The sequence below is a fragment of the Plodia interpunctella genome, chromosome 15 (genome assembly GCF_027563975.2).
Source record: "Plodia interpunctella isolate USDA-ARS_2022_Savannah chromosome 15, ilPloInte3.2, whole genome shotgun sequence".
In the NCBI taxonomy this organism is placed as follows: Eukaryota; Metazoa; Arthropoda; class Insecta; order Lepidoptera; family Pyralidae; genus Plodia; species Plodia interpunctella.
In genome coordinates, this window is record NC_071308.1 from 10,122,700 (window position 1) to 10,138,863 (window position 16,164).

The 16,164-nt window shown below is 40.1% G+C and overlaps 1 protein-coding gene across 2 annotated transcripts; it reads right to left on the reverse strand.

Annotated features, from left to right (window-relative positions):
* Positions 1-513: 513 nt before the first annotated feature.
* On the reverse strand, positions 514-15,757 carry LOC128676046 (peroxidasin homolog pxn-1-like). Of its 2 annotated transcripts, none has more exons than XM_053755947.2 (7): positions 15,484-15,757; positions 10,407-10,479; positions 5,458-5,594; positions 3,645-3,873; positions 3,029-3,204; positions 1,884-2,046; positions 514-1,424 (listed from the first exon to the last, which is right to left on the reverse strand). In XM_053755947.2, exons 2-7 carry the CDS (start codon positions 10,456-10,458, stop codon positions 1,303-1,305), a joined length of 879 nt encoding a protein of 292 aa, XP_053611922.1. In that variant the 5' UTR covers positions 10,459-10,479; positions 15,484-15,757; the 3' UTR covers positions 514-1,302. The 2 variants fall into 2 exon arrangements, with proteins under 2 accessions (XP_053611922.1, XP_053611921.1); XM_053755946.2 differs by having other exon boundaries at positions 15,488-15,753.
* Positions 15,758-16,164: the final 407 nt, after the last annotated feature.

Below are 16,164 nucleotides of genomic sequence, written 5' to 3' on the forward strand. Positions count from 1 at the left end.
GGGCACTCCCCTCGAACGCAAAAAGACCCCAAAATATTGTAACTACATTTACCTAACGGAGTCAATGTAGCTAATGGACTGTCTAATAAAATATAGCTGTTTATCTATCGACTGAGTTAGAAAGTACATCGACCACATACAAGCCAGTGTCAAATTGTGTAATAATTTTAGATGTATACCTATTTGACGTGTGCCAACCCACACTGTGGTCAAGGTATAGGTAATTGAGAATCTTTAAATTGACGAAACATGAATGACTTGAAGAGCCGTTCAAAGGAGTCATCAGGCCTAGCGCAAAATATATGATAGGAAGCAATCGGAAATACATGTTCGTGTCGTCTCGCTCGCGACCTCCTACCGGAAGCCGCCTTATTCCAGTAATTTTTCTAATTTAATTAGCAACAACCGTATTGTTAGCGCAGGACGGAAACTGAGGGGAAAACTGCTTTGTAATGTGTTCTATCATTCTTATTGGCATTTGTACTCTTATTTTGGACACAGTATAATAAATAGTACTTGGCAATACATTTTATTTTTGTATGTTCTAGTGTTCTTACTTATAAACGTCAAAATAACTTTCACTAATAAACAGGTTCCAAACTGTTGAATTGAAATATATTTAAATTTGTTCTCGTACAAACAAATGGTAGTCCTCTATTCTACTAGTTATAGCTAACCGGGTCTAGATTCCGTTTGGTCTATTTTCATAACCAGGTACAAAAAAGGTAATTTTTTTCACTGTTTCATAGCTAGTTTTGCTAACGTTCAGTATCGTACGTCAGTATCGCGCCTCAATAGAAGTTCTTGTTTACATACAATAAGTACTACTATTAAGACGCCGTATGTAATAAACGCTTGTAGAATCGATACCTTGATTAGTGTAATTTATTTATAGACTACAAATCCATGCTCCCTGAATAAAATAAAATGCTAGATCTATAAACCGAACGACAATCCAATGAATCCCGCGCCTGGCACGTGCGCCTAATCATTGGCCCGAACTCGGTATTTTACGACGACAGTACTCCGCGTGACGTCCTAATATCTTCTATTTCAGAAGCTGCATGTGTGGGTGAGCGTTCCAATTCTCTAAACAAACAATCACGCTAATAGTTTGTGCCTCTAATAGCGGGCGCGATATATCCGGCCGCGGCGCGTGCCAGCTTTATATAACTGAAACAGCTCTTGTCGTTACCGCACTATATTCACGCACACTTCATAAATAACATAGTTATTTACAATATTTACAGTTCAAAATATACAGATTTATGTAATTCCGGCATAAAAATAATTGAAATTCCGTCATCTTCGGAAGAGCAGCAGTGTCAGCGGTACTGTGAGAAGGGAACTCGTGACGACCGACACTCGGCCGTTGCCGCTAGACATGGCCGACTGATCGCGCTGCATCGCTTCCATCAGGGCTCCTGAAATTGATAATAATACATGCAGTAGGTACTGTCGAAAGTAATTATGTCTAGCTTTTGTCCGCAACTTTGTTTGTGCGGTAACTAAATAGTAAATATTGTTGGTGGCACTTTTCACTGTTTGGTATAAAATTCATCCCACAGGAACAGACAAAGCACATATGCTACTTGTCATACTTTCGATATAACAAGTTGCTATGTGCTTTGTTGTTTGCTAAGCGCAAGGCAAAGAATCATTCATTAATATCAATCGCTGTATGCCTCATCCTCGTCCTTTTGGTAGATTTTTCGGTATGCACACACATACACATAGATAGATAAAATAATACCTATTTCTAAAACTCAACATTCACTATAGAGGACCTTCATTATTGTACTTCACCTTTATTTAATGTTTATCGAAATTTAGGATTCATAAAGTAAAAATAAATAATTTTCGTTGACGAAGACGGGTATTACCTTCAGTATAGTCTGCGACAGACAGCTGCAGAGTGTCGGCGACGTCCCCCGCGGCGCAGCGGTAGAGGCCGGCGTCGCGCGGTGCCAGCGCGGCCAGCGTCAGCCGCGACACGCTGCGCGCCGCCCAGCGCTCCGTGTCCAGCGACACGCCTCCACGCGCGCTCTGTAACGGGACAACAACTCATTCACGACCTTACCATATTGCTGGACATCTAACGTCCACAACTCGCTAACGTTAAAATGTTTATGGAAAATAGCACAGCACCACCGGCGGACACTAGTTGAACTAAGATCGACCACAAAATGATAAATAGCACATCACGTTACAAATGCTGCGACTATGACGCCCGCGAACTCACCGCTGACGCTGCCCAAATGAAGCCTAACCTGCCCTAATTTTTTCAGCTTAATTACCATAGAGTATAGAGTATATTTTTATTTAAAAAATCTTATGAAAATCTATTCAGTTGTTACCTATGTAGACTTTTGTTTAAGGTGAGTATTTAATTATACACTTCGCTACGGAACGCGTGCAGGTCCAATTTCATGTAATCACGACCAGCCATTGATACAGAATTGAATAACAATTTAGTCAGGCTGATTACATTATAGTTTCCATTGTTAGACAGATCTAACCACTACGACCAGCGCGGCTTTGTGTTCTAAACCTAACAGACCCTATATAAATCAAGACTCGGACCAGCCTCCAGGTCAGAATCAACCCTCCGAATCATTACTAAAATATCACGTTAATTAATTAATGTGCATTGTCCTAGTTCCAATAAACTAATTACCAAATATTGACAGAAACACGTGTGTTTTGAATTTCCATACTGTTGATAGATAGATTGAGTTCAGTTGGTTTAAATCTTGTGTATACTCTATCTGATGTAACTCGTGGTAGTCAATTAAAATTGTCGGGGAAATATTATAATATGACATGTGCAGTAAAATTTCATTCATAGGTGCTGATATAGGAAATAAGGAATTGAAGGAAAGTCAGTAAGTGAATTATCAAGAGTTGCCAATACGGCTGTGCATCAATAACGGCGGTTTTACTATTGGCATCAATAAGTGTTATTTGCAATTAATCTTGAAAATAAGCGTGTCAATAACGAATAGCAGGATATTGAGTGAGACACGACCTGCAAGTCAATAGGCTGGTCTCCGAAGAACCAGTGTATGTCGAGGGTGGGCAGCGGCAGGTCGCGCGGCGGCGGCTCGTAGCGCGCCTCGCACACCAGCGTGGCCGCGCCGCCCCGCGCCACGCGCCGCCGCCGCGCGCCCACTGCCGACACCACCGTCTCTGGGACCACCTCGTCTGAAACACAACTTTATACTTTGTACTTTTTCATATCGAGGTGACAATATAACGACAGCACATTGATTAATAACATTTAAAATTATTGGAAAAGTAAACATGTACCAACACAAAGAAAATTGTACCATGTGAATTGTTGGATACTTCAACTATAAATTTTAGTTAGACATTCACCATTCACACTGTCTAACTAAAATTTATAACATTCGCAAGCTCACTAATGTCATGCAGTATTTCCTGCTAGTAGACATTATAAAACCAGACAAATCTGGAACGGCATTGACCTCATAAGCTTTTCGACATATCGCCCTCCTTTTTACTTTTAAAGAATATCGATGAGTCACAAATAATGAATCATCAAATCATCAATCATGACAGACTAGCTGAGAATATTTAACTCAAAGTCGTTCTGCATGACAACGCTGTTATACTTTACTGACCTACAACAGTGAGGTTGAAGAACTGGCTCATCTTCGGTTCAGTGTTGACCTGACACTCGTACCGACCGCCGTCAGAGACCCTCAGCTTCTCAATCCGCAGCGTTTGCCGCGTGACGCCGCCCGCTCCGCTCACCGCCCCGCTCTCCACCACCGACACACGCGGGTCCGCCGTAAACACTGCTCCCGCGTGCGACAAGATGTGGAGGTCCTTTGATCTCACCCATGACACCTAATAATACAAATGTTGTACATAAATAATATTGTATGCATAGATCGATAGAATTCATTTAGAAATTAGACCTTCTAGGCACTGTGCGCTTTTTCACGACATATTCTAAACTATCGACCCATCTCGGATGCTCTCGAATAAAACGATAATAAATTACACACCTAAACCTTCCTCACGAGTCACACTATCTATTGGTGAAAACCATTCAAAAATGCATCCGGTAGTTTTGAGCTTATGGCGTACAGACAGACGCGACAGGGGATTCATTTTTGTAATATGTGAGGATTAATAATATTTACTAAAGCTACAAACTACTAGCATTTCGGAACATATATCTTTTTTTTTTCTCAATAATATATAAATTCAAATCGCTTTCACTGCTACACCAATTTAGATTACATTTGGTTTTCATGTAGTTAAAGAGCCGCGTTCAAACCTATGTTTGAACGCGGCTCTTGCCTATGCGGCTATGCTACTTTTTTTTTCAAAAACCAACCCCTAAATGACTATAATGGGGAGTGAAAGTTTGTATGAAAATCATGTCTGTACCGCTTTCGCAGATAAATTCGATCAAAACATATTATAATCGTGATCTAGTGTTGTTGAAAGAAAGAAATAATTATGATTGATCAATCGAAATACTTTGACCAGTTCCTCCAGTTAATGAGCATGATCCTGAAGAAACTGTTCCCGCCTGATCAGTTAGTATTGTAACTAGTTAGTAATCTGTGGTATTTCTTGATATAAATGGTTTTTACAGATTACAAGCTTCTTTTTTAAATTTTTAAACAAATTTGAAAAGATTAAGGAAATCTGGAAGAGCGCGAACGTCGATCCCGCTTGATTCCAGATTTTTTCATATAATTATTATTTTCAAAATAGATATTGATTAATTAATCTATTTACAATGAACCTTTTGTCAGTATTGTATTAGCGATTTCCGAGGCATCCTGAGTAATATTTGCACATGTGATCTGATCTATAAATTGAAACACCAACCGTTAAATTCTTGCGATCTCTGACTCACACATAAATCTATTAATAATGCGCGACCTTATGATTCTATTTCATTTCAACGTTATTATCTTGTGAAGCGCCACTTCGTATGTTTTATACAGTTTATGAAAATAAGCGTGTTTGGCAACATCTACTTCCGGGAAGTGTAGGAGTGCGGCGGAGGCGACTCGCGCGTGGCAGGCGTCGCACGCGCCGCAGGGGCTGCCAAGAGTCGACGACCGGCATTTTTGTACCCAGCGTCAGGTGCAGGTATATCGCTCGCAAATCTTCACAAACATTCGGCTCCGCGTCACCGCATCGCGCGGATTCCGCTATCTAATGGATTTCACATTTTGTATTTCGGAAGCCGAACCCTTCGAATCATGGGATATTTTTGCGCTGCGCCCGAACCGTCTAATGATTCGTTTAATTCTTTCGGCTTATCTGACATTGTTTTCCACCTATAATAACTAAAACAAGAGATGAAAAATTTGAAGGCCCACAGTTACTGGAAGATCGTAAGAAGCAGAACGAACATGGGTAGGGTGGATAATGTCCGTTGTGGTTCCCTTGTCAGTGTGAACTCACCGACTTGTCGGCGAGCCGCAGCACTTGGCAGTGCAGCTCGGCGACGCCGCCGACCGCGGCGACCAGCGGCGGCGGCGCGCGCGCGAACTCCGGGCTCTCCACCACTGACACCACCTCGCCCAACGCCAGCTGCACGCCTGCACATGCACAACACGACACGGTTATTTACACTTCATCAACATTTCAACTGCAGAGAGTCCACTGCTGGACATAGGCCTCCCCCTGCATTTGTCATGTTTATGTCTAAATGTCTTTGTTTATATTTTGACAATAAACGCCATTATATTGTTTGTTATGTATATTTGTATATATCTATTGTATATTTCTACTTGTAATGTCTTTCTATGCTCCATGATTTGTATTTTCAAGCGTATTGACAGAATATACTGGCTCTGTATAATATCACAATCGTTACACAGCTCAGCTAGTTTGCTTGCTATAATTGACTTCGAGTAACAGGGGCTGCAGTAATGAGGCATTACGGGAGAGCGTCACGTCACGACCGCAACGAAAGCACAAACATGCGTGTATTGTAGTGCAGTGTAAGTAGCGAGTGAGTGAACAAACACGCCGGGCAAGGCCGCCGTCCGGATGGCAGTGAATGGAGTGGAGCGTGACATCACACGAGTATTTACGTGCCCGCTGCGTTCCAACTAAACAGTGACATTGCTTGTCAATGGATTCATCACAAAACAAAATTCAATTACAGCTTTAACTCACTAACCGGACAAATTAACGCAGACAATTTTATCTAACAGAGACAATAGGTAAAACAAATCACTCACTTGTTATTCACGGATTTTGACAAGTGATAAATCCATATTCTCCACCATGGGAAAGAGTCGTAATAGGAAGTAACAAGTATGTTTAGAGCATAGTACCATATGCAATTGTGCAAGGCACTATATCTATATACCAAAAATGTGTCTATGGCACTTAATAATATTGCACATAATTCCAAATTGAGTCCATTGGTGTGTTTAAAGCAAACTTTATTACGTCATGAATCTCCATATCCCAGTATCGTTAAGTTATCTCAATTCCGTAATTTTAAATTCCGAATATTATTAAAAGTAAATGAATAGAAACTATGAGCAAGTGAATTAATCAGCCGTGCCATGGCGGTGGCGGTCCGAGCGTGTCTAAAATAAAGAAGATGAATCAAGCGGATGCAGGATGCGGGCTCCGCGCGAACACCACGTGCGCGCCGGCACCTAGCAGCCGCTGCCTAAATTGTCACCAAATCCAGAGAAAGGATCCAACACCAACAATAAAATAATGTAGTCGATTTACAAGTCTTAAAATGCTTACCTATTTAGAAGGAATCCGTTTTGGCAGAAATAAGAATGATTCATTTTGAAGCAAAACTATAAATAGTGTGTCGAAGTGGGGCGCTGTGTTATGGCATGTGGTTCCGTCCATAATAGGACCACTCCATATCCTCCCGTGGATGTCGTACGAGACGACCAAGTTTCTCATAGCCGAGGCAGCTGATAGGCAACAAAAGCATTCTCCAGGAGAATTGACTGGCAGGCGGCCAGTTTAAAATCACAACCGAATCTTCAAAAAGTTTTAGGTTGTTTTCTACGCTGACCCCGGGCTTTTAGGCGTCACAGCCTAAAAGCCCGTCTACGATTTCAAATACAAAATATTATTATAAAGGTAAGCGTTCGTAAGTTTAATCGGGTAATCTCAGAAACTACCGAATTTTAATTAAAATTTTGATTAGATTTCATTAGAATGGTACATTGTTATAGGCCAACCAATATTGTTATAGACTATATTTTATCTCAAATTTGCCACGGGAGTGAAGAACCGGGCAACATCTAGTATAGTATATATATTTAAATTTGACTCCTTACCAAAAATTATTCGGCCACGCGAACGAAGTCGCGGGCATCAGCTAGTATACAAATAAAACTCATATTTTTTTATGAACTCCATAACAATGCTAGTGAGCTCGCGAAAGTCATGATGTTCTTATATGATGATGATAGTTCTTGCCACTCTACTCGCACTGGAAATTCGGCTTGTTCCACGTAAACATTACAGCGTATGGAAATAGTAAGCAATTTTCCGCTTTATGAATGGCTGCGACCGAGTAATGCGTGTGTACGCTGCGCAAATCCAAACAAAACATTTAAGTATGTTCATAACATAACACATACGCGTCTTTGTCCTCAGTTAGCTGATTAGTACTTCGGTATCTAAATGCAAAAAAATATTCAGAGAAGTAGGTTCCTTCTTGAACTAATGTTAAAGAGATCTTTCCAGTTTTAATTAAAAGAATGTAAAAAGTTGTTTTCGAAGAAAACATTCTACATTAGCATATTATGTGGTGTTCTGTTCTATGGGATGCCTATAGACTTAATTTGATTCGTACTTATAAAAATATCACATCTTTCTATAACAATGTGTAAAAAAAAATATACATAAATTTATATTTAAAAAATGGTAAGCCCTTCTGGCATAATAGGGACCAACACTGAGTGAGTTTCTTTCGGCATTTCTTCTCAGCCGTGGTCGTTCCGAAATGCTAGTAGTTTGTAGCTTTGATAAACATCATTTAATTTAGAATATGACGTGAAAAAGTGCCTGTGAAGGCCTAATTTCTGAATAAATGATTTGATTTTGATTTTGTAACAGTTAGATCAAAAAGTCACGTTACACTTTATATAAGAATTACCAAACGACTCAAGAAATGTCAAAGCAAAAAATGTAAAGATGAGATTTAAGATACACCAACTACCGATAGCCACTGTGTAGATCAGAGGCGGCATCTCTTATTCACATAAACAAATTTCTACAAAGGGAGATGAAAGAAGCTAATTAAACATATTTATAGGGAACTGTCCGAAAGTTGTGGTTCTGTGACACAGTTGTTGGGCGCGCGTGGCGCTCTCGCGGTTATTTTCGGCCATCGACGACCTCGGTGGCGCAGTGGTAAGGTGCTCGCCTCTGAACCGAGAGGTCCCGGGTTCGATCCCCGGTCGGGTCATGATGGAAAATGATCTTTTTCTGATTGGCCCGGGTCTTGGATGTTTATCTATATATATGTATTTGTTATAAAATATAGTATCGTTGAGTTAGTATCCCATAACACAAGTCTCGAACTTACTTTGGGGCTAGCTCAATTTGTGTGATTTGTTCTAATATATTTTATTATCGGTCGAGGGCCGGTTGTCACCGCTGATTATGTCGACCACCTCGAGTGATACTACGCTCTAAAATATCTTACTCCATAACTCATACAAGACCATATTGGCCAGTCAATATTTCCAATGTACGCACGATATTCACAAAATTCCGAAAATAGTACATTTTTCACGCAGGGTAGAGAAACTTTAGGCTACAAAATGGTGTAATTATTAGAGCTTTGTTGATACAAAGACTGTTACTAAAAATCTGAGATAAACAGATTGCCTCAAGTCACGGCATACCTATTTCAAAAATGATCTCGATTCAATTTTGCCTCGAATCTTATTAAGTACTTAGCGCGAAGCAGCTGGCACTTTTTTTAACCCCCCACGCAAAAAGACCGTGTGTGTACGTGGCACCGTAGCTCATCAACGAGTGAACCGATTTAGATGCAGTTTTTTTTATATTTGCTAGCTAACTTTTATGCGCTGTTTCTTAGATATGTTGAATCAAAATCGGTAGAGCCATTCAAAAGTTGTAGCAAAATGAATATTGAAAGTCGGGGTTTTTTTAATGTATCTAACAAATAAACTTGTTTTTTTATGGCAAGAATGTTAGTAAAATATAAATTTGTTTAGTCACTGATAGTGACTACACAATACACACTGCCGCAGCGTCTCTGTGATAGATCAGTGAAGCACCTAATTGATTCACATCTTCAATAAAGAAAGGGAAAAATTCGCTCTCACCAAGTAACTACATGCCCGTGGGTCGCTGGCAAATTCCTGACGAGATAAATCATCCATTGCTTGAAGCCCCCAGCATGGGGTAGATACGCTCTCTGACCGGGCACCCGTTCTAATGGGAGCCTTCCTCCCAGTTCTATTCGGACCAGATACACACACACATTATAAAAAAAGTCCTCTACCGCGTCTGTAAACTCAAAAACTACTATATTCACGGATTTTCATGCAATTTTACCAATAGATAGGGTGGTTCTTGAGGAAGGTTTCGGAGTATAATTTATTGCTTTTACCCGAGCGGAGCCGGGAGGGGCCGCTAGTAACAGAATGACGCAATTCTTAGTATACACCGCATTTCTATTAACAACAATATTTTGATTTATCCCTCGAATACATCAATGTATACACATTGCAGTGACCACGACCAACCGACGTAACGAGTGCATTTCAAGAAAGCATGTTCCTAATAAAGCTTTTTTGGGAATCGTGAGAGTCGTGCGATGTGGCGTGGCGGCGTGGCGGCGTGGCGCGGTGTTGCGTCGTGTGCCGCGGCGTGCCGTCCACATCTGGTGGAGACAATGCACTGACTTTTTGTTCTCATACAATCAGCGGCCGAACGCTTTGTTATCGACACGTAAGGAATGTGACGCTGTTCAATCGTACTTGTTTTAAATACATCCCGAAACCTGTGTTTTTTGGAATTCATTCTAATTGTACTCTTTCATATTAAATAGCTAGCTGTTAAAATAAATTAGCCATCCGGAATTACCTTCGCTCAATTATCGTAGTAATTATTTTTGTATTGCGCGCATTTGTTAACGAATGCGTCAGCAACCACAGTATTCGAGGTGTTTATTTCATCAATCACTTCTTTATTTTGGTTACCACTTTAAGATGTAAAGAAATGTACATCACCCTTTTTTATAAACGTAGCCTTCGAGCTTCGCAACTCGTAGCTCGGTCTGCAGCACAAGTGAAATAGCAAGCAACAGAACGAAATGGAAGGAAGACGCTGTGCGAACCCTCATAGTTAAAATGATACAGGACAAAAAAATACAATTCGTTTACCTGTGAGCGCGGGCAGCGCGGCCAGCAGAATCAGCTGCAGGTGCGCGCTCATCTCGCGCCGGCGATGCCGCGCCTGCAACAACACAATTGTCAATCCTCATTTTCACTCTCACTCGTAGTTGATTGGCGTGTGTTTCGCCCTAGAATAGGATCACTCCATGTGCTCCCGTGCAGTGCATTCCTTACGAGGCGACTAAACGACTCAGCCTAGGCTGGTCAACTGATTGCCTATTATATTAATTTAGCATACCTAAGAAGAGTTCAGGCAGGCGAGGCGAATAGTTGTAAAATCGTAGTCGAATCTTCATATTTGAAGGTTATTTTTTTACACAGATTGCGGTCTACGCGGCGTCACAACCCCGGACGTTATCAAGTACCGTGTTAAACTGATTGCTTGAGGTTGGTGGTTAAAAATTTAGGTCGATGTGAAAATAATATTATACCGGCCGGCTGGTATTCTTTTGTTTTTAATTTTCATTCCCAAACAACAGAAAGAGGGAAAACAGTAGTACTTTATTATTTTCTACAGTCATGATCATAAACAGTTCATGTCCTACATAAAATGGGTCCGTGTTTATGAGCTGTGCTATTGTTGGAGTGCTAATTAATGGAGTATACGCCACGCCTAAAATAACACAAACCGAATATTGACAAATTCTTCGGCCACATCTTCAGAATCTAGAGTAGTGATAAAATCATGTGTTCCCAAATTGTACCCAATTCCAATGGACGTCATTATTTAAAACTGTACACTTATCTAACTTTTCTATGATATTTTTCCAATATGTAATTATCTGATCTTGGAAAATATAAACGCTTCGTGCGATCTGCGGTTCGTACGGAAACAGAGTGTTATGTAAAAAGTAGCATCGTAGCATGAGTTTTGGCGAAAAGATATTCGTTTCGAGAACGTCACAATTTAAAATGATAATTTAATGCCTAGGTAGTCATTTTATCATAAACACTTCATGTCCTACATGTTTATTTGTATACTGAAGTTTTTTGTCAATGACGATACCATAATATAGGAACAGTCTCGTACTAACACACACTCACTACACACTAAACACCTCTCTTTGGTTCTTGCTCACGTGCGATGATGCTGTTACCGCGTGTCGATCAGCTAATACCATCACGCATTTAGCAAATCGATGCGCGTCACTGCACCGTTTGTGCACCTCTACATTTGCTATTTGAACCACATGTCGTAATAGTTTGTTTCTCTAATATACTTAGTAGTAACTGTTAGTTAGACCAACAAAAACCTGCGCAGCGCAGCGCGATGTTTGAATGCAAGCATTACATACTGATTGCTCATAGAATTCATCATTATTGTAAAAGAATGTAGCTATGGTATGAATACATAATTCCATATCCAATCCATCCTTATATATTACAAATGCGAAAGTCTGTCTGTCTCTGTCTTTCACGACTACACCGCTAAGCCGCTTTTTATGAAATTTGGTACCTATAGATAATATTTTGACCCGAGGTCAAACATGGGGTACCGAGAGCAGAGCTGCGGGCAAATGTATGTAAAATTTGACTTATTATACTTAATTTATCTATTCTATTTATCAAAACATTAATTTGAATTTATCACATTGCTGAGTCATGTTAATTTGAAATCCAATTAACATGATTAAGACAGAAAATATTTATCGTATCCATTGCATTAATTAAATATGATGCAGATAGCGTGTGCGATGACAGTCTATTGTTTAGGCCAGGGTTGCAACGGGCCGCCGCGCCGGCGCATCGCCACTCGAATAATCAAAAACAAACAAATCGATCCGGACGCATGAACAAAGCTACACATTAAGGAAACTATCACAAACTTTATAATTTAATTATGAAATCCATAGTTGGTCAAACATATCTAAATATAGTTACTTCACACAAACTTGATTATCTTGCTTCTTACTAAGTTAGAAATCGACACCACGCTAAATAATTAGGATGACCACTGGGTAGGATTTACTTCGAGTAAATTAATATACAACAGTACGCAGTCATTGGATTAAAATGGCCGAACAAAAGATTAAATTTTATTCTGTTTTAGACTTGGCTCCTTAGTCTCCTACTTACTTATTTCGATGGATTTATGATATCTCTTAAAATGTTGATGAAAAAGTATCTTAGATTTGTTCCCTCAAATACTGACTGTCGGGGCGTGAGAGCGTCGCTACACAAGTGTCGTCGCCCGGCGCCACTTATCGTGTTACGCTTTATGATTATGATACCTACACACTCGGCCCATCTGCAGCTATCTGGTGGTCGCACATGTGACCACTTCCAAAAACTTATCAAGTCATTCCCACAATCAGTTGCAAGCCGCCATGCTAATGCGTGAAATTATATCTTTAATACTACTTTACAATCCTGTATATACCTACAGAGAGAAATTTCCAGAAATCGATTTTTGGAATAATATAAATAGCATGGTAGCCAACTCATGTCAAATCTGTGTTATCGATTTTTTTTTAACTTGTTCCGTCCCACTGCTGGGCAAAGGTCTCCCCCAATTCTTTCCAAGCCGCTCTGTTCGATGCCAAATCCAGCAATTCCTTCTTAAAGCTTCGCAGATCATCACTCCAACGCTTCCTTGGTCTGCTACGTTTCCTTATTCCATACCAATGTGTCCAGTGTGTAGCTAAAGTGTAATCGAATATTTTTTAAATAAGTAATCTACTTATATCGCTAAAATAATTGATATAGGTAATACACAATAGGTGCATTTGTCATCTGAGGGCTTAGTGCGGGTTAGCTATTTACATCTCAGCATCGAGTCGATTCGAAGTGAGATGCAGCGAACCAATCACTTTGCGTCGTCGTAACGCAACGACAACCACATTGCAATGTGATTGGTTCGCTGCGTCTCACTTTGAATCAAATAGCAAACCCGCACTAAGCCCTCTGTACAGAGAAAGATCGCATGATCGAGATGTTTATTTCGATCTCGGTTCCCGCGCTCTGTTTACAGCCCCCGACTGTTTGACTAGAACAGGTGATGTTCGTGGTCCTTGTTTAACGGGATGGTGATGTTCGTCACAATAATTACTGTAGTCGACGCCAGAGGCGGTCACTATGTACTCTGATCCAAAAACCAACAAACATGGCGCTAGCTGACGCGCCGCGGACTTTAATCTTTAGATTTGGTGCGAGCGGCGACTCGTCTTCGTTGCTATGATTAACGACTCGAAACTCGCGGGTGGGGACAGGCGCCACGTGGCTCCGCCGCATGAGGCACGCGGCAGGTAAACAAACGCTCGATACTATAACTCTATTTTAATCTTATGTTCTCGGCGTAAACAGTGACACGCTGGTAATGATGCCCTTTGAGGAGCAATACCGGTGTAAAAAGCGTCGTCAGCTATTTGCGAGCTATCGCCACTTCGGACACAAATAGCGCGCCCAGAATACCGCGCACAGGTTAGTAATAGCCAGCTAATACCGCTGGCGATACTCGCCACACATTTAAGAAAAAACCCAATCATTAAATGTAGGTACCCAATCGCACCTTCCTTGGACAACTTGCTGCGCCCCCGTGCTTCGCTCTTATACTTTTTACTCCGACATTCCCAATGAAATTTGGTACACGGGTAGAATATAATGTGTTATTCCATGTTATATTCTACCCGGGTACCAAATTTCATAACAATCGCAGAGTAGACTTTAACCTGCACAGAAAAACGCAAAGTATTCTATCAAAACAGGTGAAAGTTATCGTCAAAGTTGACTTGTACATCCCACCTTTAGAAGTACAGAATATTTGATTCGATGAGAATAAAATTTCGCATCCTTTTTCAAGCGAAAAATTACGTGAATACAACTTTCATAAGAAAATTGATTCTACTGTGATTCGAGGGAACCACATAAACATCAGAAAATTTAATTCGATGAAATAAATGTAACCAACATAATAATAATAGCGTTAAGGGACACGCCGCTGTTTGTGTTCGTTACGTAATTATATTTACGTTAGTATTTTCAGTATTTTTAGGGTTCCGTAGTCCTACAAACAAGGAACCCTTGTAGCCATATCGCCATATCTGTCTATCCGTCCATCCTCGGTCTAGCTCAAAAACTATAAGTACGATGTAATTTAGTAAGGCCTCTATACACATTAATCACGTTGTCAAATCAAATCTTGAAAAAAACAATTTTTTCGTCTTTCCTATGGTGTGAGGTTTTATTAATATAAATGTTAGAGGTGTGGGAAGACCGTATTTAAATTTAGTAAACCGTTTGTAAATTATTAAGCTTTAAAGTGCCAATATTCGTTAAAGTCGAAGTCCCCTCCCCTTCACCAATGAAACGGTTGTTGTTAGGAATCCAAACGTTACGGCATCAGTACTCATATACAACGAAATTAGAAGGCAAACTATATCACACCTCAGTTGGCTTTATAAGTTTACTTAATATGTAGCTTTTGAGAAATTACTATAGGTATAATTAAGATTTGACGTGAAAAAGGGTTAAATTTCTGCATACATATTTTGATTTGATTACGATCGTCCTAATAGTCGACCAACTATACCTACTACTACACTATAAACGTCACAGAACTACAGGTGACAGTGCGAAACTCTTGGTCGGTTATTCCGAATAGCATTTGTTTGGTTGTTTGGACAAGGCAGTTGTTATTTCGCATAACTCGGTTTTGCTATTACTATACTATTAAATATACAGTATTTTATTACAAAACTGTGAAATTAGCTTTGTTAGTACGCACACAAATATTACTCGGCAAGTGAAACAAAAGTTATTTTTCAATAATATTATTCTTCAAATCACACATCTCATCCGAGATTTGGTTATAGTATATATACATAATATAGACAAACACTCAAGATAATTCTAACAAAATAAACAAAAGTATGGAACTATATGCACGAGTGTTCGAACATTGCGTAGTTTATATGAGAGCTTGTATTTACTGTAAGGATAAACGAGAAATGTACGTCGAAACCACAAAATTTGGCGAAAGGTTTGACGATAGTGTGAAGCCGGCATTATGTCTAAAAATTTTATGCAAATAGATACATAGGGAACATGGGAATCACAAACAGTTTACCTACAGCTATGCGCAAATATTTCACAGCAGAATCTGTGCGTGCATTCTTCAGTAGACTGAGCACTCCAACATTGCATCCGCTATATGTTCACTATATTGACGTCAAACATTTCACAAATTCACTCCTCGCGCGTCTTTTAGTGCGTCGAAACACGAAACGCGTGATTATAAAATTTTGAAAAGCAAAGCTATAAACGTGCGCTCGCGTCGCCGATGTTCACATTACTGGTGTGGGTATTGTTGTTAGTGACAACCCTCTGTAGTAGTCGCACACGTTGCGTGCGTGTGCGTCGCGTGGCAGCTGCTCGCGCCCGCCCTGCAACCGCCCGCCCGCCTATCAAGCTGGGAATTTTCCGAATGATATATAAATGGAAATCACCACTTTAGTTAGATTATAATGGACAATTTGAAAGACTTGTATTAACTTTCTCTCTCGCTCTCTTTCGCGTTCATGTTAGTTAAATGTTGTTTAATAGTCTATTTTGAGACGTAATTATAAAGTACTAGCTTTTGCCCACAACTTCGTGAGTAAATTTCCCGTGGGAATTTCAGGAAATCCCTTCTTAATGCTCCCCTACAGTGTCCTAGGGACCTAGGTACACACAAAATTTCAGCTTTCTACACCCAGTAGTTTCAGCTGTGCGTTGTCAGTCAGTTGTTTTATAATTATTATGTAAGGGT